The sequence below is a fragment of the Poecilia formosa genome, unplaced genomic scaffold (genome assembly GCF_000485575.1).
Source record: "Poecilia formosa unplaced genomic scaffold, Poecilia_formosa-5.1.2 Scaffold102, whole genome shotgun sequence".
Lineage (NCBI taxonomy): Eukaryota > Metazoa > Chordata > Actinopteri > Cyprinodontiformes > Poeciliidae > Poecilia > Poecilia formosa.
In genome coordinates, this window is record NW_006800041.1 from 1,033,556 (window position 1) to 1,061,085 (window position 27,530).

Consider the following 27,530-nt stretch of genomic DNA (forward strand, 5'->3'; position numbering starts at 1 on the left):
ATTCCTCTTAGGTGCGTGCATGCGTGCATAGTTTTTTTTCCTGTCTGTCTCCCACTAATGGATGGATGGGACATTGAATAGTAATACCATAGTTTTTCCTCATGTCAGGAATCTTTATCATAGCTTTTACAAGAATTCTCTCTTACTTCCTGAGGATTTTGTTTTTGTTATTTTGTACTTGGGAGAATTGTGTTACAACTTTTTTTAAATGAATGACACATTATCCCTTTCAGACACATAAAAAAGAGCCAGTCCAGTTATGGCATTAAATTAATTTAGCTGTTGCCAAATTGATTCATCTGAAATTCCTTTCAAATCAACCAAATTATAATCGTTAGATTAGGTATCTGCTGAGAGAGAAAATCACCTAAAAACAATGATGTTGATTTTTGCATGCCCTTGAATTACAATTTATTTGTATATTTCAAATATTTTCATTTAATCACTTGTTTTTTTTTGTTTTTTTATCTACTTCAGTTAACCTAAGTGGTGTATATCAGCTTGAAAGGTTTGAAGTCAGTATTACAAGGCCTTCCTGGACAAAAAAAGTCTTTCACCAGCTCTCATCAGTCTTAAATGGCAGCTAGTGAAGTGGAGAGAGTTTTGAGGCCTAAATGAATCCCTGTGTGTGTTATTCTGGTCTCTGGTGAAGTGGATCATTTTACAGATTTTTCCACTGGACAGTCTCAGTCTTTCATCATCATGAATAACACCAAATCATGGTTACCTTGACCAGCCTTATATTTTTAGATGGTTGTAATCTATGTCATCTGCTTTCTCGCACTTTGTCATTTTTAACATACATTGATACATTTTGTGTAAAAAGTCTTTGTTGTAATAATATCTTCCTATTACATAACCACTAATCACACTGCACTACATAATCACTTATAATCATAACTAAATTTCTGCATTTAATAGTTGGCAGAGTTTAATTCATTGCTTTATTATATTTGCAATCTAACTTAAAAGTGGAATGCTTCTTTTTATGTAACGTGCCCTACATAGGTCTAAAACAATACTAAGCTCTGTGTGAGCTTGAACCAGTTCACTTTTGTGATCCGTTTAAAAATTGAGCTGCTGTATGAAATCTCAGCAATTTGCAGCATCATCTCCCAGCAACATCATTTCGCCCGAGCAGACAATCTAACTTGACACCTTAGTTTACAGTTTGCTGATGGGTGTTGATGGTGGAAAAATGTGGCAGCCCAACCTGTTGTTGGCTAAATGCAGTGTTGCTGATTGCTCACATTGTAGACAGTGCATGTACAGTATACAGAATCCCTCCCAGGGATAAAGTTGTCATTGTGTGTCTATGAATACCTCAATGCTCAATTTGCCAATTCAGACAAGACATGGAGTGAGGCTTGTGGGGATTTTTTGCTTGAAGTGCCTCATATCTATGCAGCTTTGGGGCGTTTCAATCCGTTGTGTGGTTGTACTTTTCTGTAAATCAGCCTGCCTTTTTGTGTAGTGGTATGATGATGTGATCTGTTTTGACTATTCGGAAAAAGATCATAATTATCCTTGACACACAAACACTATGCGCATACTCATGTTCTCACTCATGCATGCACACACACTTATATACCCGCTCTGTCACATAAACACACTGACACAAACTCGCCACTCAGTGGTAATTTGTAGCAGTCTGTCAACCACAGTGCAGATATTACTCTAAGGAGTAAAGCAGAACCCCTTCCTATTCACATTTAGACAAACACACACCTACACACACACGCACACAGCATTCATCTGTCAGTTTGTACAGATCAAAACACAAAAAAGACAGTCAAAAGGAATACCGATTTCCAAGTGCCAGGAGCATGACACACATGCGCGTGCACACACACACACACACACACACACACACACACACACACACACACACACACACACACACATATATATATACGCACTCAAGGTGCCAGAAGCAAGGTGCTGTAGGGATGCTGGTGCTCCCTAGGTAGTTGTCTTATCTGATTATGGTAACGATGTAGAGAACAACGGAGGAAAACGCAGCCTGAGGGAGGAAGGACTGACAGAGAAAGAAAGATGGGGGAAGTGAGGGAGTGAGCTCAGTGTACTTAAGTGCAGTCAGCTAATACAAGTCTAATCTTTTAGTGCATTTTTATAAAAAAACAAATGTTTGCAGAAGGTTATTCTTCATCTGTCTACACGTACTACTGAACTCCATTCACTTCTAAGCATAAACATGTTCAAGCTGTTTTTTTTTTTAATAAACGAATCTTCACCGTATATGAAGTGTTTACTCTAAGTTTTTTTCCTTTTTTTTAACTAATAATATAGCCACAAAACTCTAAAAGCTACATGGGGACAAAGTTTGTGACTTGTTGAAGATGGTGTAAATTAGTTGCTAGCTACAAATTAGAGATACCTCATAAGGTGTGAAATGTTAGGATGACTACATGCATTTTTATAGTGGCTATGAAGTTTTATTTTGCAACGTCTTTTGAATTTTAATTTTCGTCTTAACACTTGAGCAAACACATTCAAAGAGGGGTTATTATGTAAAATAGACTTTTTTTTAACCTTTATATAACGTTATAACATTATTCCCTCATCAAAAACATACCTGGAGTATTTGATTGTTTCATGTATGTTTGAGAAATCCTTGAATCTCCTGTGGCAGCCATTCAGGGGCATCTAAACTCTTGCTCTTACAAAGCACCATCTGTTTCCACAAAGCTCCCATTTGGATCTTCAGTCTCCAGATGAAACTCTGAATCACAGAGCATCCCCTCCCCTGTGCCCTCCAAAAACAACTCCTGTAGACTAGCGGTAGCAGCAATTAGCAAACACCTGGTGGAACTGTGTTTCAGCTGAGCTTATCATGCAAACCACTTCTCAGTCAAACGCTTCTAAGAATGGTAAATAATGAAGTAGCTTTGTTGTGATTACGTGTTGAAGGGTTGGGGCTTTGTAAAGAGAGAGAAACCAATTTCAAGGCATCAGACTGTGAAGCCAATTTTTTTAAGTTGTGTTTCATATATTCATAATTTTTACGACAACTGAAGGCAACAGTTATACTTTATTGTGCTATAAAATGGCACTATGTCCCTGAAAAATACTCAACACTGCCCTTTTAATGTATTTCTTTTTAAGTTACAGATTGCACTCTAATTAAATTTTTATGTTACTCAGAAATGGAGACGGTTTATTTCATGTAAAATTTCTGAATATTTCCAGTATTTTGCACTACAACATTTTACAAAATTAAAGCATTGAAAAATGCTCAACGTCTTATATCCATGTCCTTCAAATGGAACATGATTTGGGTCTTAAGGTAATAATGTATCGAGGTATACAAAAATACCAGTGATATTGCTTTTAAGTTGTTTTTTAAGGTCTGCTGAAAAGTAATTTGATGTAGAGTCTGTATTCAATTATTTTGTTTTGTGATAAAACAGAAAATAAAAGGTTAAATCCTGGATTTAAGCGTTACATTAAGCAGCTATAAGCCAGGACAAGTAATAATTTACCCTAGAATGATTCAATGAGGAGTCACCAATATCAAAAACTGCATGTTACCAAATCCTGTCTAAAACCAGAGAGTTAATAGTAGGAAAATGAAAATGAAAAACCTATTTTGAAATTGCTCACAATGAAGGATAAAGGAGGTTTAAATAAAAACTTCCCTCTGGAGGTCTTGCTTTATTCCCGGCAGAGTTGCAGGGTGGGGGAGGAGCGCTCCGTCTGTTAGTGCCTGAACAAATCAACATTAATATAAGAGGCAGTGATAGGAACAACCAGTCACACCAGTCACATCGCAACCCAAGATGTCAGCATGAATAGTTAACACTTGCATGCCTGCACACCCTTCCCTCCTCTTACTAATGAATGCACAAATACATAAATCATGGATTACATCCACAGGGATTTATTACAACAGCAATTTGCAGGTTTTTCAAAAAGATTGTTTTTTGTATGTCCGTATTTTTTAATAAGTGTGAGAAACAATCATTAAGTAAAAAAACATAACTTTTGGTTAAGGTGGAGAGTGAATTAGTCATTGTAAGGTAAAAGTCAGGTGAAGGACATGGATTTGCTCATAATACAGCTAATATTTCTTCTTGTTGAACATTATTTGTTCCCTATTGTCTCATTGCATTGTTCACTTTCGAGTCTTGTGGCACATTATCTTTGTCGTTTTTGTATTGTTTTGCTTTTGTCTCTTACTTGCTTTGTCCTTTTTCCGTTCTTAAACATGCAGAATAAATAATTTATTTGCAGTGAACTAAGTTATTCGTAAAGTTAGCAAATAATGTTTTGCCAGAAACTCTTTAAATACTTTTGAGAAAAACATGAGAAATATTTAAAGCCTCAGCTTTCTCTAATATGTATGCTTTAGTTCAGCGTTGTGATGATCCCAAAGTCATCCGTGTGAATAAAAGGTTGTGATTAATTGAGTTGTCAGAGCAAATTGGTCATTTGTCTCCAGCAGAGGATTTGATTTGTTTAAATGCAAACTCAAGTGGTAGCATAAAGTTTACGTACAAAGCTTTTGAGAGACGTCCTGTTGAAACGTAGAGCGGAGTTCTCCATTTCACATCTTCTAAATTAGCTGCTCTACATCAGTGATATAAAGCAGCCAGTTTATATCAGTGTTTATTTAATCCTGTGGTATTTCAACCCAAAACAACATCTCAGGTCTTGCATAAAACGTCTGCTTGAAGAAAAAAAAGTAATAAGAGTAAATTGTGTGCTCGTTTACATTCCTAGATGTGATTTCAAATCGTATGACCTTCATCAGGTTTTAATATTATTGAAAAACATTAAGATAAACTAGAAACCATGAATAATTAACCTCGTTTTTTATTTCTTGTACAGAAAATATGACAAAATGGGTAGACAATTTAAAGAAAAAACTAAACTCACCCTTTCCACTTCTTAATGCTTTCTGTATAAATTGCATTTGGATGAGTGTGTGCAGTTAAGTGAATGTGTGTGAAGGTGAAGCAAGGTTGTTATGTAGGGGTGTAGTGGACGCCTCTATGGTAGCCCTCTGCCTGCTGGCATCAGAGGCAAAAGGGCACGACACTGGCATCAATTACATAGTGAGAGACCAACAGACATGCATGTGTTCATGTCCACTGAAGATTTTTTTGCTCTTAAGTTCGTGTACTAATCTATTTAATACAATTTCTGTGGCAACCTGCATCTGGTCCATCTTAACATGTAGACTGTTGCATAATCGTGTCTGATTATTGATGTTAAACCAGAAATGTTGGGATATCTTTATTTTCTCACATATGTTACCCACATGTCTACCCTTCTTGTGCTCTCATATTATAGGTGAATCTTGTTTTTCTTAACACTAGACATATGACTTCTCTTACTTTAACACCTTATATATTCCCTTCCATTCTCTATTTTGTTTTACTTTCTCCTCCCTTTTTTTAGCACAAGTTAATTTTCTCTCCTTCTGTTTCCCTTTTTCTTGTTACCACATCCATCTTTCATTCTTTCCCTCTTCACTGCTCCCAGTGCATCCACCTTCTTTGTCCTTCCCTCTTTCCCTCTCATTTTCCTCACACCCGGCTGTCCCTCTCTTCCTCTCCATCTCCCAGGGGACAATTTCCTTTTCTTAAATAAACTGTCATAGCTAGTGTTAAAATATGGGCCTTACATGGGGTAAGCGTGGCAAGGCAAAGGCGTAGGGCCCTGGGCTGGTATAAAACATGGATAATATGCTGTGAGAGGTAATTGTATCTTTTAGCACTGAGATGAGTAGAACAAATGTGTCTCCTCTCTGTAGACTCTCTCTCTCTTTATCCTTTCCCACCTCACGTTTCCTTTCTATCTCTTCCTTTACACACTGCAGTTGTGTTAATATGATAGAGAGAATATTGGCTGTACATCAGAGCTGCTAACAGTTCATTGTGGGTTAAGGTGAGTACAGAGGGGTAAGTTGGGAGAAGAGAGGCTGGGAGACAGAAGAACAAGAGAGGCAGGGCAATAACAGGATAGACACAATGTGTCCTGGTTAATGTAGATTCAGGAGGCCAAGATTCAGTATTTGATGTTAGTCTTTTTGCTTATAATTAAGTAGGAGAGTAAAATCTAAAATGATCTCTTTGCTTTATTTACTTTATTTGTTTTATTTATTTTTTTTTAATGAGCCGTGGGATCTAGCTGATTCCAGAGCTCTGGAATTAGCAACTAACATGCCATATAGTTTTTAAAAATATTGAATAATCATACTTTGGTTTTTTTTTTGTCCTTATTGTTGCAATGTGGAGGTCACGCATAAATCCATCCATCCATGTTCTCGTTTACTTATCCAAATTTGAGTTGTGTGAGAAATTGATCCAAGAACCCGTGACTCTCTCCTGCTCCTCCAATACAAATTGAAAGCCACGGTTTGAAGATGCCGACTGATCTATATTGTGTGTAAAAATATGCAGACATATTCCTAAAGCACACAACCTGTTCTCTGTCTAATGTGGACTGAAATGTTGACCTTATACACCACAAATTCCCATTTCAAGTTAGAGGTTTGGAACTGGCTCAAATTTCTGCCAAGATTAGGAACACAGCTCTTGCTTTGCTCGACAAAGGACAATTTATTTTGCAGAAAATATATTTCCACAACAGTGGGAGAACTCAGTGTGGTTCATATTTTTTTTTAAAACAGGCCATTTCTTCACAGGTGTAATCTCTGAATTATGTTTGGTGCAATAACCCAAGAAAACAACCAGAGCTACCAGTATTTTAGGCCAAACCTCATCCATCTGAGAGCTTATTTTAAAACTAGTCTTTTTGATTTTTACAGTTGATTTTCAACCTCAAACAGTTCTGAGAAACGAGACCGCTCTCTATCATATTTATCTAGAACAGTACTTAGATTTTTTTATTTCCATTTTTGCTGGGCCTACAGCTATGAAGGTAACTTGGAAGAAAGACTGTTGTCAACAATATGTACTGAGCCATGGCTTGGCAGGATAAGGAAAAATGAGAAGAGCTTTAGTCAAAATGCCAGTCTACAGATCACTAAAAGCTTTCCACTCACAGTTTCCTGGGGCTTTTAGAATGGCTTAGATGCTTTGCCAGTGGATGAGTTTGCATACTAAAAATCTTTAGGTAACAAACTTAAGCAAAATGTGTAAAGAAAAGGCATAAAAATGCACATGAAGACAATGCAGTTTAATTTGCATAGCGCCATTCATGCAAAGTGTGACTCAGAGTTTTACAAAAATAAGCGAGGTAAAGCAAATAATACAAAAAGAAATGCATAAAATTGCAATTTTAGTCAGTATCTGAAAAACACAAAGTAAACATTGCTTTTCAAATATAAGGCGCTCACTATGGGCTATCTAGATTTTAAAAATATTTTTGAATAGACCTTCATAATAAATAAATTTTTGCAAATATATTAGAATTGTGTTTATTCATTTTTTAAAAAAAGAAATAAACCTAACACCGTAGGTACTAGACAGGGTTCTATGAAAGCAGCAGGTTGTTTATGTATATATGGGTATATATATGTATGTATATATGTGTATATGGGTGCATAATTAATTGGAACAAGCAGCATTAACAAGTTTCAACCACACAGAAACTAAACAAAATTATTGCAGAAAATTGCAGTTTGATTACTATGTTTCTCCCGCAAACCATACAAAATTTGATCATGTAAAGAAATGTTGAAGCTTAGTTATTAGTCCATGGTAAACTTTGCCAGATTCACTAAACAAGGAAGCTTATTTTTTACAGCACTAATACTTTGTAAAATAGTAAGACTGTAGTCATGATATTCTGAATATGAGGACATATGTGTTTTTTGAGGCATTAGAGAACACTCTGTGCCATGACAATGATTTTGGATTTGATCGAACCAGACTCAGTAACTCATGTGTGCCTTGATAGCCATCAGATTCTGCTGCAGCTCAAAAATTTAGTAAAACTTTATATGCCTTCTATTCAAGCTCCTTTTTTTTTAAATTAAATAATTCTGAACTTTCTTGGACTTAGTGGACACACTTCAGATGAGAATTAACTGCTGCCACCATATAGACAATTTCTTTCATAGATCACAGAAAAACTTGCCAAATAAACAAAGAAGTACTGAAATGCAAAAAATAGAGAATACTGGACAGAAGAAAAGACAAAAGAAATGGGAGGAAAGTGTTTGTGAAAGCTAACAAAGGAGATTTTCAAAAGGATGCGCGGTGGCTAAGAAAGATGAAGCGTTTCAGGATTCATTTACATCAAGCCTGACAAGTCCCTCACATCTCCCCAAGAGCCACACAGCTCTGGCTCAGAGACTCCTAAAGAGGGCCTCGTCTTCGAGCTCCCTCTCTGTGCTCTGACTTTTCTTTTTCTCCCTCCTGTCTCTTTTCTCTTCCCTTTTTTTCATATTCACTCCCGCACTCTTTCTTGTGCTCTTATGCGCTTGCCAGTCTTCAATCAGCCATCATGAAAGTGTCTGTCAGGGCGTCTTAACTATCCTCTGAGAGGCAGACACTTGTCTGGGCCTGCCTTCATCCCCTAAAGGCGTTTTTTGACTTGGACTTATTTCTCTCCTCACACCTTTTCAACTTCCCTAAAGAGCTGACAACAAGTGAGAGCGACAGGGCAAGATAAACATGAGGGAGAAAGACAAGAACGAAGATGAGAAGAGGAAGTAGTTCACTGAGGGGGAAGAGGATATAAAAATGGAGATGAAACGCAGAGAAAACTCAACAAGTGACAAAGAGTGAAAAAACTCAAAAAACAGTAAAAAGGTGAAGGAAGCAAGCGACCTCATGATGAGGAGAAAGGACAAAGCAAGGTGGACCACTGCAGAAGAGAGGAGGAGAAGAAGGGGATTCTAGTAAAACAGGCAGAGTCACATTTATCAGTGGTCCCACAGTGTGTTTCTCAAATGCAGGATTTGGAGATTGGAGTAAAGGAAGTGACGGTTTGAGCACATTCAAGTTTTTTTTGGGTTAGAGATGGTGGCAGGGTGTGTGTATGGGTGGTGGGTGTCCCTCTTACAGAAGTATCTTCCCTTTGTCCTGGGTTTGATGTGAAAGGAAGCTGCTCCTGCTTTGACAGTGTTGTCGGCCATGCAGTTTTTAATATTCATGGATCCGATCGAGGAGGGACTGGAAAAGAGGAGCGAAGTGGAGAGGAGAATTTTGGTCAAACAGAAAGCTAATTTGCAGCTCATGCAGTAGAGCCTGCGGCTCTTTCTGCTACCTGGGAAATGAGCTGGAAGATTAGCTGAATGTATAATTCCCATGTTGTCACACACACATACACACACACAAGCATAAATATGTACACATAGTGTGCAGAAACCTTTTGAAAAAGCACACACACACTCGATCTTGAGTTGAAGTCCAGTAGTAAATCGTCTTTGGATCTTTTTTTCCATGTTGTTTTTGACAACTCAATCATCTCAATGAAATATCACAGGAATCTGAAAATAACTCTTTTTAAGAACACTTCTTTTTTATATATATATATATATATATATATATATATATATATATATATATATATATATATAATGTGTTGATTATATTTTTTTATTTCCTATTAAAGACACAAATTTATGATAATTTTAAAAATTGCTGCCACTTTAAACATCTTAATATATATAATCCTACTGTTATTTCCAGATCTTTGACCAACGTGCAAGTCTTTTCTTGGATGGGCTTGAGGACGACGACACACCATTTGACACAAAACATCTGATGAACACGCTCTCTGACATCAGCGACTATGGTGCCATGTGGGTGGGAGTTAGCTCCAACGGTGAGAATGTTTGTTATTTGGCTTTCCAATGGACAGAGTTAATTTTACCGTGAATGGTTTAGGATTATGTTCAGTAACCACTGCAACATTGTAGACATATGTTTAGTCATTATCTGTCACGTACACAAAGAGCAACACAGTCAGCCGCAGACATGAAAACGTGTCTTCAGTGTGTCCAAAAAGTACGCATTTGACATTTACCAACTGTCTCACATACAGACTACATTATCAGTAATTGAATCAAAAAAAAAAAGCTAAATGCTTTTATTTGAGACAGGTAAAAGATTTAGAATATATAATCTGCTGCGGAAGGTGGGATCTGATAAAAATTTCAGTAAAATAGATTTGATTTGTACAAATCCTTTTTTGTAGTAACCCTCAGTAACTCAAATGTGGGGTTAAAAAGATGGCAGCTGTCTGTATGTTTTAATTATAAAATAGGTTAATACAAGAAACAGGCAAAGTAATTCTGAGTACTAAGATGATACTGTTAGAAGAGATAAATATTGAAATCTGTAATCTCACAGTCACAATCTTCTCCAGGCTCTTAACTGTTGCTTGTTTTTGGTTTGTAGCTCTAAAGGAGAAAAATACTTCAGAGTTTATCATATCTGTTAATCTTAATATGGTGTCAATGATTACTTCACCTCTGTTTTCTTTCTTCATCCCCTTTTTAACTACATATCTGTGATTGATTCATGGGGCCCGTCAGCCATTTCAGTCAATAGCAGAGAAACTGAGAAAAATGATATCCGTTCAACTCTAGAGTGATAAACGAGTGTTTTTGTTCTCGTTTATCAGCCATTGATTCCTGGTTCACAGCAGGTAGCATCTGATCAGCTGAAGATCACATAAGAAAGGTTGATCAATGAGAGTGATTGGCTCGGGGCAGTGTCTGCGTGTGTGTGCGTGTGTGTGAGTGTGTGTGAGTGTATCCTGTGTGTGTAAGAAAAGGAGGTTGTTGAACCCAGAGGGGGTGCCTGGAATTCTGATCTGAAGATTAATTATGCAAATACTGATCAGCTGTATCGATTAACAACTACGTCTGTTTTCGGTTTTGTACCGATTTATTGGAATTTCCAAGCACAAGTAGTCGTGAGAGGAGCTTTAAATGTTCATGCTAGCCTTTTAAAGCTACACTGTGTGGGATACCGTGACATTAATAGAAAACAAAAATTAGTGAGAGCTCAAAATTATCACCTCGTAGAACTGAACAATATATTGAATTGCTGTTGAACTTGTGCGCTGTAAAAATCACAAAGGGCTTCCTGTTGGATGCAGTGTTTTGTAGGCTTATGTATTTCAGTTTTCATGCATTACATTTTACATGCAAATAATAACCTGAATAATTTGAATGTTTTCTTACTGCCTTTGATGCCCAAATTTTGCATAGATTTTTGGGTTATACTTGCCTGCTGTGTGAATTTAGCCATAGTCTGAGTCTAAATCAAAGTTAGCTTGTTAAAAAACACAATGTGATGTCGGTAACAAGACCTGAAAGGGATATAATGTCACATATTGAGTGTCCATCACTTAAAAGTGTGAAATACTTCCAGCCCCTAAGAATCTGAGCTGCCACATTTTCTCAGAGTAACAAAAAGCCTCCTTTATGTTACTTCTTTGTCACAGAAACTCAGACGCATACTATGCAATAAGTAATCATAAATACATTTACTAACGTGTATACATAAATGAATTTCAGCTGCTCAATTACAAACATCATAAAGCCAAATAGAGAAAGCTGAATACCATAAATTAAAACGCATAGAAAGAAGAGACCTACACAGAGAGTAGGGAATTAGAGCTTATACCTTGCATCATCCCAGTAACAATAGGGAGAGTGCTTTTCAGTGGAAGGCATAATCCCATTTCCACACGATAAAGAAATCCTGAGCCAAAGCCTAAGGCTGCACACTTACATCCCACAACACTCGCTCGCTCTCTCCCTGTTTTCCATGCACACGCCACACTGTAAACATTACCCAAAACACACACTCATCCAGTGGTTGGGCAGAGACACCAAAGCCCCTCTCAAGTGTAAATACAGGCACACACTTACAAGCTACACATCCTTTTGCTAAAGCAAGGATAATTTTTGGAATCCACAAGGTAGAGCCACTAACACAGAAATGCACACATTCACAGACTAAACATGGCAGAGGTACTGTCGGCGCTTAGAGACATCCATCTTCTAAGACTTACTCAAACTAGAAGGAAGTTGGTTGAACAGAAAAGGGCTTTGTTCCTCTTTGGGCCAGCATCATCACCATCATCTCTCTGGGTCTCTAGTTTTCAGTCCAGCCTTATCACATTTGCATTGTTGTTGGTGGAGAAGTGTTGGAGAGTTGACAGTACATTTTAGTTTGACTGCGTTTCTGGTGTTCAGTCCAGTATCTCCATGTGTGTCTAGACATTTTGCCATTATGTTTGAAGTATTCCAGCATATTTAAACGTGTTAAGAGACTTTGTAAACCTGCATCTTAGTGTTTGAAATTAATGCATTTTTCTCTGAGCTGTTTTTTATATGGTATGCAGATAGTTCTGAGAGTATTATACAAAATGTAGTGGCACTCCACAGTGTTAGTGTGATAATACTCGTAGTTTTCCCTGTAATTCCTTTCATTGTTGTTTTCGCATCACATTTTGTAACAGAAAAAATGTTACTCTGTATTTCTGTTGTATTATATGATACGCAAGTAGTGTTACCTTTTCTCATTATGCGTTAAAAATGTTTTACAAAACTATAGAAAGAAACAGCATGCTGATCTTTCTATAATAATGGAGCATTATTAACACACCTGACCCTGACAAAAACACTAATTTTGCCAAGCCTAGAATATTACTTTGCATCACTTTTTGTGTGAGTAGAACAAATGACATTGAAGTTAATGTGCTCACCTACTTTACTGACAGTAACACATTATTTTCACTGAGAACCTTCATGTTATTGATCTGACAATTATTTGAATATCTGCTTTTTTATGTAGAATAAAGACTTGATGTGTTTTCTCTTTTGTCATACTTTGGTCTGTGGTCTGTATTTATTCAGCCTGAATTACTTAATGTTGTATATCATCTGTTATTTTCATGCCAACATTATAGAAACATTTGTTTTATCAATACAGAGCTTGGAAGAGTTGATACTGTTGAAACCTGATGAAGGAATTATTGGTTTTAGGAAAGTCTGACAACGTTTTATGGAGCTCAGACTGTCTTCAATCTGAATTTTATTACCAGGCCAATGAATTTGCCCTCCAAAGCCTTACTGCTCTCTAGTGGAGACAAATGAGTTCTGTGGCAGATTCTGCTTGGCTTTGTGTTGAAATCTTTGCCATAATAGGCAGCTGTTGGCAGCCTCACTTAGTGGGTTCTAAGATACTGATAAGATAATCTTCTAAACACTGTGAAATCCTCTCGCTTACTGCCTTCAGTACAAACCCATTAACACCTTCTTTATGTTCTTTTCAACTCTGCTTTCATTTCTCCAGGGTCTAATCAGTTCATTGGGCAGATGCAGGATTTTAGATTTTATCCCGCTACGTTGACCAACAGGTGAGTTGGATAAAGAGATATGCAGTGAACAACTGTTGAGAAAAAAGGGGGAAAAACACCTTAAAATGTTCAAAGGAATTTATCATTTCACTCATCATTAAAATACATTTTATAACAAAAGCAGAGGAGCACCATACAATTATTAAAGAAAAACTGATAAAAGGAAGGAGCCAAGGAGGGCTATGCATTTATTTCTAGATCTACACGTGTTTAAGAATTCATCAAAAAAGCCAAATAACATGCGCTGGAGGTTGACAGCCCATTTTTTGGCAGCCTTTTCAGGAAGAGCCAGAGGTGCAATTTCTTTGTTGAATTACAGCTAAAAAGTCTGTGAGCAGGACCGAAAGGTAGTGACAAAGGCGATCTGGCAAATGGTGTGATGTGGGTGATGGTGGATGCAGTTCCAGTGTAACTAGCTGCCTTTCTTATTACTCTACCAGTTAAGAAAAGGCAGATCTCAGATTATGCCATCATGGAGCTCTCCTGACTTGGTTGTTTCATGTGTATTATGTGTTTTTGAGGCTGTGTCACAGAGTTAAAGGTTAATAAGTGAGATTCTGTTTGGCTGCAACTTTATTCCGTTCCAACACCGTATTGGGCAGACTACTGCATTTACTTAAAAATAAAACTTATGTACTGCAAAATGTTGATGAATATAAATAAGTCAAATTCATGTCTCTGGTAACCTTTATATAATTTTTCTTTGTAGTGTATTAAAGTTTAATGTGATGTTTGTTGTGCTAACAGGGAAATAGTCCAGTTGCACTCTGGAGTCCTGCCGAAGCTCCATGTCCAGTCTGAGTGTCGCTGCCCTCCCAGCCACCCCAGAGTTCACCCATTAGTTGAGAGGTGAAGCACCATAATGCCTTGTGTATTTAGAGACAAAGTAGAGCTTTCAAAATGATTAAGATAAGCTATATGTAATTAAATACAATTGCCAAAAGGGAAGATTTAGTCAGTAAGTGTGTTTGTTAGGCAGCTATATTGAACATGTTTTACTTTTGAACTCATTTTAAAATAAATTTTAAAAAATGCAGTTAGTTTGCCATTGACACAAGTAATCAAACCATAATAAAATATATAACTATATTAACATTTGTTAAGCTGAGTAAAAATGTAATTTTTAAGTTTTAGTTATTTTAATGTTATGGTTTTGAAGAAACTTTGTTTGATGCATGCTCTGTTTACAGGTACTGTATCCCTAACGCTGTTGAGGACACGACTAATGACAGGGTTCTGAGGCTGAACATCAACGCTCATCCACTTAGTTACGTTAATGACCAGGACATGGGCACCATGTGGCTATCTAAGGTCATGAGTTTACAAGAACTAGATGAAGGAGTCACTATTACAGTGGATTTGGCAAATGGACAATACCAGGTAATGTAACTACAACAACTTTATGTGATCTGAAACTTTAATACTGTTATTGTCATCTTGACTAGAGACAATCCACTGAACCACACAGATTGTTTATTAGGTTGTATCATGGTGGGTGATTTAAGTGCTGGAGCACAGAGGAAAAGAAAGGCAGAAGAAATATATAGATTATTGGATTTAGGAGTTGTTGTGACTGGAAGACTCTTTCTTCCTCTCTGTGATGTGCATACTGCGTATATGTGTGCGTGCAGGATTTTAGAAACTGTCCTCATGTGGCCATTCAACTCAAGTCCCAACATGAAAGACATTCTCTGAAGTCAGGGGTATTTGAGTTTTGTATGGGAGTAGGTTATAGCAGCCTTGGTGGCTTAATGCACTCCCTGCTGCGTAACCCAGAGTCCTGGCCCACTGGAGTGGCAGATAAGACTCATGCACACAAACATGCACATGCGTTATATGTGATAGAAACCCACTCCTGTGTGTGTAAAGCAACATACTGTAATTTAAACAAAAATTAGGGGCCTAGCAGTAACGCATAAACTGCCACTGCGTAGAAACTGTGGTTTCTCAAAATGCATATTTTGGAATTAAGTTTCTACTTAATGCAGCTTTGTTAGTTTTTTCATCAACTTCCATTTGCACAGTTATGAACAGGGTTCCACAGGTGAGTACTTCAGCAAGTCAACTCCATCAGAATTGACTTGGTGACAGATCACCCAAAGGGTTGATATAAAACTAAATCACCTTTAAACCAGAAACTCAGAGACTGTCATGAATTGTAGTGGTGAAGGTGGTTTTCTATGTCTGAATTACAGACATAGAAGAGGTTTGGTGATTGGGAAAGGAGGAGAAGCAGGGGGATCAGAGAGTCTGGTAGAAATGCGGTCAGAAGACTAAAATATGACAAATATTAAAGAAAATAGAACAATTCAAAGAAATCACCCAACAACAAAAAACCGCAACAGAAAACAAAAAATAGTGGTGAATATTTTCAACAAAAGGTTTAGTAGAATTTGGAAAAAATCTATATCCTCAATTCTCTTTGTAGGTGCTCTGATTTATCATCCCCATTAACTCGTATCTCTTTCTATTTCAGGTATTTTATGTTATAGTTCAGTTTGGGGGACTTTTACCTGAGTCAGTTTTGATCCAGAGAAGAAAGCTGGACTTGTTGCAACGTGAGATTGATAATATGACAGAACAATCCTGGTTGGACTGGCAGTACATGGCCAGAAACTGCAATGTGTTTAATATGCAGAACAATGGACCATTACCCAGACCAGACTCAGTCAACTGTCTGCAGCTGCCCAGGTTGGTAAGACCATTTTGACCAACAGCTAAAGATTCCCATGTCTATTCTGACAGTTTTTAAAGACTGATTGGCACCATTTATGAAAAAAAATTGTTTTTTTTTTTCATACGTCATACTAGATAAAGGCTTGTAATCAGGCAGTCTTTTCTGATTCAAAAAACATGCTGTGTCATGTCATTGTAATTGTTAACATAACTCTTTGGAAATATGTAGAAGAAAAATCATTTATTGATTAAGATATCATTTGCTGATGTAAAATTTGAGTGTGGGTTTGTCTTCTGGCGTGTTAGTGTGAATTATGCAGTACTTATTACAAAACCTTCAACAATCTTTGATCTTTTCAAAGAAATGTTAAATAAATACACATTTACACTCTACAAACATATGCTAATCATTCAGTCACACACGTCACACAAAAGCCATGAGTCAAATGAATCAGAGGGATCAGGTGAACAGTTGCATAAATACATATACATACTCGGTGGCACCCTAACTATTATGAAGTTAACCATTTGCAGAGTTATTTTGGCGCATGAGCTGCAACCAGTTTTGTATTGGCGCTAGTTACAATAGTGGACCTGCAAAATGTACACAGCTACCATTTATCTCACTAATTTCTGGCAGAGCTGCTGGCATCAAGTGTCTGGTTGGTAATAGAGGGAACAGGTATGAGTAGATCACAGATTATGCAGTCATTGTTCATTTTTCACTTAACTGACAGATGATGCCACAAACAACATTTCTAGGCTCTGATCATTTTAGTAATATTGGCATGAGTGCCTCATAACCTCACTTTGTCAACAAAATAACACACTCAGTTTTTCATAATTGCATCAACATATCAATTTGCTTCATGCGATAATTTTTTCTCCTTGGAGATTTATTGAATTTTGCAAAAATAAATGGTTTCTCCAAATACTGGTGGACTTGGGGAAATTCACTTAAGCACACCTTCTACTTGTGCCTAACTAATTTGGATTCCATTGTTTTTGTTGTATGCAAGCCAATTGAAGTGCAGACTGCAAATCAATTCACATAAATAACATCTTAATTTGAGGACAGATCATATCTGTGAGTATGTCAGATACTTGTAGACATAAAAATAAACTCGGTAGCCAAATTACACAATCATTCTCAGGAAACTTTCACCACTTTATTTAAAATATGTTTAACATTTCACACAGGATTTTGCAGTGCAGCTCATATTGTCTGCAGCTTGCAACAGAACACAATTTCAATTATCTGAGCCCAAATTCTAAAACGTTAACTTGTAACTTTGAGATGCATCTCTGCTCCAAAATATCTGAATTCCCTCACCAGCATTCATTCAGCTCTACAATAGGCTGATAATGCTAACGAGCAGTTTATGTGATCCAGGTGTGTTTGAGCAGAGATGCATCTAAAAGTTGCAGGGTGGTTTCCCATGAGGACTGGACTTGGTGACCCCTGGCCTAAACAGTGTTTAAGTAATTTACCAAAGATGTGCTGCAAACCCTAACAAAGGCTCTTGGAACAATGTAACATGTCAGAGTCTTTTTCATCACGATCAGCATCAACCTGTGTGTTGAAGCTGCTAACCTGGTAGCTTCAACCCTTTAAAAGCAAAAGCACTGTCTGACAACATATGGAAACAAAGTTCAAGGAGCTTGCTGAGAATCCTGATTAGTGCATCTCAAAGTTCAACTTGGATGTTAATTTCATGTAGGGACAATTGGGTTTTGATGCTGTAATCTATGAAAAACTCACAGATTTGTGTTCTGTTTTTGGACAAATACTTTTTCAGTGATGTGCCACTCGTAGGAGGTAACATCACCTTCAGTCTGCTGACCACACAGCCACATCTGAGACCAGGATATAATGACTTCTACAAAACTCCTGCCCTGCAAGAAGTGGTACAAGCTGCACAGGTCAGAATACATATGAAAGGGCAATACTACACCGCAGCAGTCGGGGTCAACCAACGACACAGACACTTTGCCATCAGTGAAATCACAATCAGTGGCAGGTACAAATTTGACTTTGTTATATATATTTTGCATCTGTGTTTAGTGTTGTAGGAATATGTGTTTCATTTTGGGTGAAGCTTGTCATATGTAGATCTCCTGAAGACAAGAGTTGACAAATCTATATATATGACTTTATAAAAACATATTGTTTTTGTTAAAACTGTCACTATGTCCTTGACAGTATCATATGAGGCAAATAATCTGGTAAAAAAAAAAGGTCTGTGGAAATACACCGCTCTGAGTTAGAAACAACCAATCAGAACCAGGAGGAAGGTCTTAGTGCTGTTGATCCTGTTTGTGTAAATGCTGCTGCTCAGTTTAAGCAGCATGTATAAGTTCAAGGTTTCTTGTTTGCTGCACCCGTGCTAATGGTGGAGAAACAACAGGAAAACTGTTAATCTGCTGTCATCGCTGGCCATATTTACCATACATTCACTGCAGGCTCCGCAGTGGGAAGGAGTTGTAGAGCAGCGGAGAGTGAAGGGGACCCTGTGAGGAGTGCAGTAGGTAACTTATTTTATGTTACCTACTGCAGCTTTAAGACACTCTTCTCCTACCAAAGCTATTCTAAGTGTCATAATTGGTTAAATGAAATATTGGAGTGTCTCCTCAATACTGATTTGTAAGAACTGAGTGAGCACAGTTTCAAAAAATTATTCCACACAGACTGTTGGGTTTCAGCAGAGGTTTTTGAGAGTAATTGTGAACACATCTTTTCATTAGACTGACATTGTGACTGACATAGTGACTGTCTTTTATGACTGTGGTAATTATAGGATTATGCAGGAGGCAATCATCTCTCTTTCTTTCCTTCTCCCTCCCTCTAAGCTGTTTTAATTAGGAGCTTGTTACAGTGAAGTAGGAGAACCAGATTTAATGCTGCTGAAACCTCATCTGTGTGATCTTCATCCATCCATGTCACTCCTTTCTGTCTTATTCGTCTGTCATTTCTTGATTCTTTATGATTCATGTAAACATAAATGTAGCAGGAGAAAGGAAGAAAAATATTAGGGTTTCACTGATATGTTGTGACTGAAAATGGATATTACCGTATTTTTGGACTATAAGCCGCTACTTTTTAACCACATTTTGAGCCATGCATCTAATAGCCCGGTGCGGCTTTTGTATGGGTTTTTCTTCAGCCACCAGGGGGCTCTCTAGCAGGAAGTGAATCATTGGAAGTCAAAATTGGAAATCAAAGAAGAAAGTGCTAATTTTCATTTAGAACAAGCACATGCTAGCAGCAGGCATGACGGAGAAATGTTTTCAAACTCATACCCTCTCATCATGGGAACCACACGAAGAAGTTCATATGATTCAGCTTTTAAGTTGAAGGCTATCGATCTGCACGTAAACTTGGCGTGAACGAATCCATGGTTTGGTGTAGGAGACCCTTTGTGTCCTTAACCCTTTGGGTCCTACCATTATAAAATTTTGCCTGTGCTTTGTTTACATTTTTGGATGCTGCACAGCCATTATGGAGCATTTAATAGCAGATTTATAAAGGTGGAAAACCGAGAGCGGTGGAGATACCAGCGTCTTATAGCCCAGTGCGACTTATGTATGATGTACGTTTCCAGTTTTTTTTTTTTTTACTTTGTGGGTGCGGCTTATAGTATGGTGCGTTCTATAGTCTGGAAAATATGGTATATATAAAATATAATGTATTTACTATATATATATACTCTTCAAATGTGCAAGTCAGAAATCACCTGTCTTAGAATATGACATAAAGCAACTACTGCAAAGCTGTTTAGCTGCTAACACAGGAGATTCAGCAAGATGAAACAACCAATGTTGCTGAGATGAAAATAAAAAAATATTCTTCTATGATAGCTGGATTGAACCTAAGATGAAAAGTGTTTAGTTTAAAATATGTTTGTAAAGCACTATCATAATCATCAACCCAAAACTGACCTGCATCATCTGATGTTTTCCTAATATTGTGCAGCCCTTAAATATACTTGTATTGCATAAGAGGTGGTCCATGAGTAAAATGCTTCCTACTAAACTAGAGTTGCAATTTTTGCATATTTTCTTTCACCAAAAGGTTTTTATAGGATAAAGCAATGTTGCTAAAACATCTCCTGAAATGAATTCATTAATACTGTTAAGGCTGTGCGGTGTCACAGGTGTTAGCACTGTTGAAGGATGAAAGAGACAATGCAACTGAATATCAGAGTGAATAATAAAATGTGTGTGTGCGTGTGTGTGTTTTGCTATCACACGGTGTTATGATAGAACTGTCTGTCACCTCCTACATTACTCTGATGATGCTTGAAGTGGCATTTATTAATGCTTAATGACCTCTTATCGTTGGAATTACTGATGTTTTAAGGATGAAGGAAATCAGAACAGACATTGTGGGAGAGTGTTCCTCTCATGTCTAATATTTTCATTGCTGTTTTTTTTAATTGGAAAGTATGTTCTTAACTTATGTTGTTACATTTTAGGCCCTCTCTCTGTATTTGTTGCAGCCTTTATCCTCACACCATATTCTTTCTGTCACCTGAGCAGATGTGAATGTCATGGCCATGCAGACCAGTGTGACACCAGTGTGACCCCATACCGCTGCCTGTGTCTACCTGAGAGCCACACAGTCGGAAGCAATGTGAGTAGCAAATGTGTCATAACCACACAAACGGAGCAGACCTCACAGCTATTTTGACATTGTTTCACACAGCAAATTGTGGAGAATATATCAAAAGTTCATGTTAACAAGTCTCACCTAAATTGTAAATTTCCCTTCTATTTAAATACAGATCCGAAGCACTCGTTTGCTTAACAGGGAAGTTTCAGATGCTACATTTCTAAATTAGATCCAGATGTACATCACATATATTTAACCATTAAAATGAATAGATCAGGTTATCTATGCAATTAGAGAGAGAGTCGTATGATTCGGTTTACATGAAATCTGATCTAAATAATTTCAGAACAAGAAAAAAAATGATATATGTAACATCCTAGAATTGCAGGGGAGGGACACTTTACTATTACAAAGACTGTTTAATTTGTTTCATTTAAGCCAACAATATTGTTACAAAAATAAACACCTACAAACTGCTATTGTTTGCTGTAGAATAATGGTTGGATCCGAACGACCATTTCTGGAATGGACAGTCACAAAAAGACACTATAGACTTTATAACAGTTGGAATCATCCCAGCATAAGTTTCCATTGGTCAGCAATGAAATAGCCAGGTGTGACTGCTTTAACACACCGTCACACAGGACAACCTGCATTATTTACTACGGATGCATCATTCATGCCCAGTGTCCGTGCATTAGTGTTGCTTTTACTGTTTTGTAGAGGATCCAGAGAACATCAGTGTCTATTTACAGTTTTCATTTCGAACCAATTTTTTTTTTCCAGAAGATTAATAAGTAAAATAAACACTTTTTCCATTCATCTGTTCAAATGAAAAGAATCAAATCAACAAACAGAAGTCATAATGGAAATTGCATCCAGATATACACAAGTGCCTATGTATTAATATGAAAAAAATCGTCCTCACTTATTCATGATTTTATAGACTGCAGTTGTCTGCGCTCTCTAGGTCCCTGTCCCACCTTTATCCTCCATTCTTTACTGATCACTCTCTGTCTCTCATACTCTGTCGTTCTCTCCTGAGTCACTGTTTAAATAATGTCTCAAATCGACTAGAACAATGACATTCCCCCAGCATGCATCTCTAATCAGCCCTTTTTTCATCCTCTGTTTGTCTTTTGCTTCATTTCACTCCACCGTTTTCTATAACCCCCACCCTGACCCACTCTTTATGTCTGCACTTTCTAAGTGTCTAATTCTTTTCTGTTTGACTCTTTTTTCTTTCTTCTTTATATTTATCAGTCTCAGATTAATCCATCCACCCAAGCAGTTCCTTTCTTTTTTTTCCCCCTAATACATTACTTCTTTTGTTGAAGATGCTCCAGATTTAAGCAATATGGACATGTTTTTATGTGACCTATTCTCTGTAGGAGCTTTGATTATTTGAAACACATCAGAGTATAATCTGTGCATTTGTCTACAAAGAGCTCTTTCTTTTGGTGCCTGTGTGCACTTTTCTTTTAAACCTGTCCATGCCATCTCTCCAAGTGAATATTCAAGACCTCTCTTCTGTCTTTGTAATATTGGAGCATAAAAGCCTGTGGGGAATATTAGCGTTTAATATTGCATGCCTTCTGTTGACTTGGATCGGCCTAGTACCATGAAGGATGTTGTACTAATCTGTAGAATTTCCACAGTGACATTAAAGTGACAGAAATGCTCAGACATGTGTCAAAATGATCAACAGGGGCCTTAGAAGACACACACTTAAACTAGCTCTCTCTCACAAACACTCACACATGCCGAAACCCATATGTGTGCAAACGTACGCTCACGCTTGCCCACTTTCTCCCTCTGTCTTTTGATTCTTTCTTATGTGCACTCTGTGTCAGACTTGATCTCTCATTCTGTCACTCTGTCTCTGCATCTTGCTACAACCACTGGATTCAGTCGAGGCTGAAAGATATATCATATCATGAATTTTGCATGATCGTGCTCACTTTATTTTAATCATGAAATGTAATGGAATTATGCTTAAAAGTATGTTTAATTTTACTAAGTGCAGAAATATAACATTTCAGTGTTTAAAAAAAGAAAAAAAAATTAGAGCTAACTTTGCTTTAAGCCATCCCTTTTGTCTCTACCCTAAAGGCATGTATTTGATAGTTGCATCAGATTCTATTGCAAACCTCCCAATGGTGATATAATCGTTTTTGTGTGTCTTTTTATGAGAGCGTGTGAGTATGCATTTTGACGTATGTACATTTTTGTTAAATTTTGTAAACCTTTGCAACAAGAAGTCACTCAGTAAACTCAGGTTTGAAAGAAGGACTAAGTGGGGAATAGCAAGGTTTTTAACAGTGTCCAAGTAGATTTCACTTCAAGTTGATCAATTACAGGTTTTGTTATTTAAAAACTGAAAATAGTGTTTATTTGAGTTTGTACCAATGTGTGGCACTGAGTCTGATAGCTATTGACGTTAAGTGGTGTTGCCCCAATTCTCTGTTGCTTACGGCTGCATCAGCAGCAGATTTTCACCTGCGCTCGGGTTAACCGGGTTAACTTTTCTGTAGATACACAGGAAACTGATGTGTACACACAAACATTCCCACACACACACACAAGCCAGTGCCATGACCTTTGCTGCGAGAGCGTGAAATTGGTCATGGCATTTAGGATAAGATGAGTGTTCCCAGTGGATTTACACTCACGCACACACGCACAGATGCTTATGACAGGCCATCTGAATGTCCACATATCCATTAGAGTGGTCTCCTCACTCAGCAAGTTTTGTCACAACAGTCGGAGTGAAAATAAGATGTTATTCCTTCCTCTGGTTCTCAGTCCAAAACATTTTGATTCACACACATACCCTGCCGCCTACCCCACACACACACACACACACACACACACACACACACACACACACACACACACACACACACACACACACACACACAGTTACTGTCTTGACTGTACCAGGAATAATATGGACAGCTCTCTCATTGAAAATGTGCATCACTAAATGCTAATTTCATCTACAGACCCATTTAATAAATTAGAACATTATTGAAAAGTTCATTTATTACATTAACTCAATTCACTAAGTGAAGCACATTATAGATTACACAGACTGATGTTTTCAAGCCTTATAAACTGAACTGCTTGCAGTCCAGTGAAAAAAATAGTGCCTTACAGATCTACTTTTTTTGTTTGCATTTTAATCACAGAGTGCAAAAATACTAATATCAAAGATAACCTGAGTTAATACTAAATTATTTTTTGTATGATTTAATTTATTAAGGAAAAGCCAATCCAAAATGTCCTAACCATATGTGAAGAAGTAATCTTTCTTCTTAATAAATTATGAAATAACTGTGATTAACCTAATTTTATTTTGTTTTATTGGAAAACTGAAACTGGAAGCTATTATAAATTCATGAAAAACAACATGATTCAAAGCTGTCTGATTAAAAGACATTTTTAAGGCTTTGGGGCTCCAGCAAACCACAGTGAGTGCCAATGTCCACAAATTGACAAAACATGAAACAGTGGAGAAACTTCTCTGGAGTTGCCAAACAACCAAAATGACTCTCAGGATGTCACAAAAGTATCCAGAACATTTAAAGCATGGCAGGCATAAATTGCCTCAGTTAATGCCTGTGTTAATTTAACAGTAAGAAAAATACTGAGCAAAAATTGTTAGTTCCAAAATCACATTAATCTCAAGTGTTGTTGGATGATGCAGCAATGCCTTGACCTGTTATCCCAGATCAAGTTTACTTCTGAAAGACTCATTTCAAAAAGGCTTTGCAGTGGCCTAGTCAAAGTCCTGACTTAAATCCAATTAATGTGGTATAGCATGAGGTTGGCGAATCCAATCTAAAAGCTCCCAGTGTGGAGAACTGAACTCCAAGGTGATTAAAAAGACTCAGTGCTAGTTATTTCAAATGCTTGATGGCAACAGCAGTTATTTGGTTGCAGGTTCAGTTACTTTTTTAGATCAGGTGAGGTTAATCTGGATGGTGTTTCCCTTCCAGATCATAATTTGATAGCTGCCTTTCATATTTACTTGGTTATCTTTAAAATTCAATTGATTTGAATAGAAAAAAATGGGCAAACCAGCACTGTATTCACACCACAAAATGAAATGAAAAAAGAAAATTCTTTCAGATTTAGGAATGAGTGTGTAGGATCACATTTCAGCACTGACAGAGCAACTCTTTCACTCCAAGAAAAAAATAAATGCTGTTTTTAATTCTTAATATAGCTTAAAGCGGCCAACCGCAAATAAGAGAAAACCGAATTAAAACTGCACAAACTCAGTCTTCTTTATGTGCCCTCCTTTTTGCTCTGTTGCAGCATGTAGATGATGGAGCGCCATCAAAACCTTTTGTATGAGTAGAATGAATGTGCACACTCTTCTTTTAACTCCCAAACACCAGTCCCTCGACTAATTAGCAGGCAGGGAGGGAGGGAAGGTAAAGCAATGTTGTATGAAAAGAAAAGAGAAGAAAGGGGAAAAAACCCTCTGTCTTTCATTTGGTATGGTAATATTTTCAGCTCACATAGTCACCGTGACTATGAGAACAAGCAGTTGAGGGACAGTGGAGACAGGAGGGGGTGAGGAAGAGGAGAGATGGAAAGATGGGAGAGATGTACAGAATGACTTGTTTTTCTGAAAGAGGTGTGTTAGAAAAAAGGATAAAGGCTAGAAATATGGAAATAGACTTGAATAGGAAAACTATGTTGCTTCTGGACTCTACTATATTTGGCACATTAATCAGTGAGCATATAGGGACAATTCTTTGACTTTGGACGTGAAAAGAAGTATCAGTGACGTGTGAAACATATCAGAAAAGAGACCCACAGCCAGGAAAGTAGACATATATACTAAAGTGCAAAACAACATGGTGAAACTCACAGACTGTCTGTTGTTGAAGGTATGCCAGGAGATGGACCTCATCCAAACATTATGTCACATAGAAGAGCAGGAAACATGACAGAGCAAACATGAACATGCTGGCAGTTCTGAATTATGTTTGTACTCTTAAGGATGTTGGTCTTTATACATTTCTTTCCATTTCTGTTTTATTTTTTGTCAAGATTTAATCAACTTTGAGTCATCTGCGTCTTCACACCACAGGTTTTATTCAAACATGTTTTTTTCTATGATAATGCTCTACATTTTTGACCAGTGACAGGTAACCTCTCCATCATGCTGTCCTCAAAGCTGAAGGTTTAGAAGCTGGAAAAATGGGCAGCCATAAGGATTTGAAGGCTAAATGACTGGATGAGAGAATCTCCAAACTTGCAGCTGTTTGTGTTTGCCAGTCTACAGTGGTCAGTCTACAGTGGCCAGTCTACAGTGGTCAGTCTACACTGCCGTAGAACCAAATGTGGTTCTACGGCAGTGAAGCAGTGACAGGATCAGAGGCAGTCAAGACTTATTGATGCTCACATGGATGACTACGCTGAAGCTTCACATCATCCTCACTGTGAAGCATGGAGGTGGCAGCATAGTGTTGTGGGGATGCTTGTTGGCAGTAAACTCTGCATGGTTTAGAAATGCGGGAGGTAAAAATTAATGCAGTGAAATTTGAGGAGGTTTTTTTTTTTCCATCTGCAAGACAACTAAGCCTTCATTAAGTCGATGACCCGAAACATCCAACTAAAACGGCACAGAAATGGTTTGAACAACACTGCGGATGTTCTGATGTTTTGTTGAATGCATTTTCATGAGTACCGGCATAACTTCACCCAGGTGATGTAAAAAAAATGTTGATGATTTAATTTATCTTATTGTTTCATTGTATTTGTTATTGTCTGTTTATCCTCAAAAACGTACAAATACATTTATTTTATTTACGCTCATGTTTTACTCTTGTTGCCTTTTATTTTTTTACATTAATTCTCAATTTTTTCTACTTCCTTTCCTCACTCTCTAAATCACAAATTGCACCACCTTCCTCCAGTCGTCATCAACCCTCTCCCTCCTCCTGAACGCCCCCTCGTCTGTGTCATACATAATAGGGCCTGTGCAGGTCCGCATGTGTCACACATGGGAAGAACTCCTGTGTTTTTTAATACATTTTTAATCCTGCCATTTGATGCCCCCCTTGTCCACCATAATTTGTACTGACTGCTGAACAAAATCAAAGGACTTGCTGCTGTTTTCTGCTACAAAAAAAAAGCATTTCTACATCACTTTTCCCCCTTTCCTCCCTCCCCTCCACACACACCTTGGTATGTTTATTTTGACATGAAAGTGTGACTGTGTAAAAGCGGTAGCTGTTGCAAGCCTATCCTCACTAGACGTTCGGTTCCTTTGCTGTTTGCGTGTGTGTATGTGTGTGTGTTCATGATAATATGGTGAATAGTTTTGTGTTTTGTACTGAGACACATTGTGCTTTTTAGATTAAGTTTTACAGTGCTCATTGATTTTTTTTTTAAATTATTATTGTTTTATTTCATTGCTTAACATTTCCCCTGTTTCTTAAATTCCCCACCCACTAGCCTGTTTATGTAGACCCTGGGGTTGTTCAGAACAAACTCTGAGTCTATGTTCTCAGTTTATTTGCTTTAAGAGGGTAACCTGAGTTTCTCTTTGTCATTATTTCTTCAATTTTTATAAAGCAGTGAAATATTTAACAGAATTTGCTCGTTTTTGGCCTTACTTCTCTCTTTATTAGTAGTTTGAACTCCTCCATCCTTGAGATGACAATATGGTCTGCAGTGTCTAAATCCAATAATACAACATCACAGGAATCCACTGTAAAATGTATTTCTTTGAGATGTAATCGTGTTTAAAATGAGATAGCAGTTTTTGTGTTTTTAGATCAGCTTAGTTATTCCTCAAGCAGAAGGTATTTTGCCTCAACAGTGTCTAGAGTTTCAGCAGTATAAATTTGTAAGACCTAGAAACTGACCCCAGCTTATTTGAGTAAGAATAATAATTTTATTT

The 27,530-nt window shown here is 37.4% G+C and overlaps 1 protein-coding gene across 3 annotated transcripts in view; it reads left to right on the plus strand.

Annotated features, from left to right (window-relative positions):
• The window catches only part of ush2a (Usher syndrome 2A (autosomal recessive, mild)), a 201,739-nt gene that overhangs the window by 11,068 nt on the left and 163,141 nt on the right, over positions 1 to 27,530 (plus strand). For all 3 annotated transcript variants that reach the window (XM_007559093.2, XM_016674807.1, XM_016674808.1), the window contains exons 6-12: positions 9,630 to 9,765; positions 13,254 to 13,317; positions 14,065 to 14,166; positions 14,508 to 14,697; positions 15,794 to 16,008; positions 17,793 to 18,014; positions 20,533 to 20,626. In XM_007559093.2, coding sequence (XP_007559155.1) covers positions 9,630 to 9,765; positions 13,254 to 13,317; positions 14,065 to 14,166; positions 14,508 to 14,697; positions 15,794 to 16,008; positions 17,793 to 18,014; positions 20,533 to 20,626 — 1,023 coding nt within the window. The remainder of the gene's footprint in view (positions 1 to 9,629; positions 9,766 to 13,253; positions 13,318 to 14,064; positions 14,167 to 14,507; positions 14,698 to 15,793; positions 16,009 to 17,792; positions 18,015 to 20,532; positions 20,627 to 27,530) is intronic.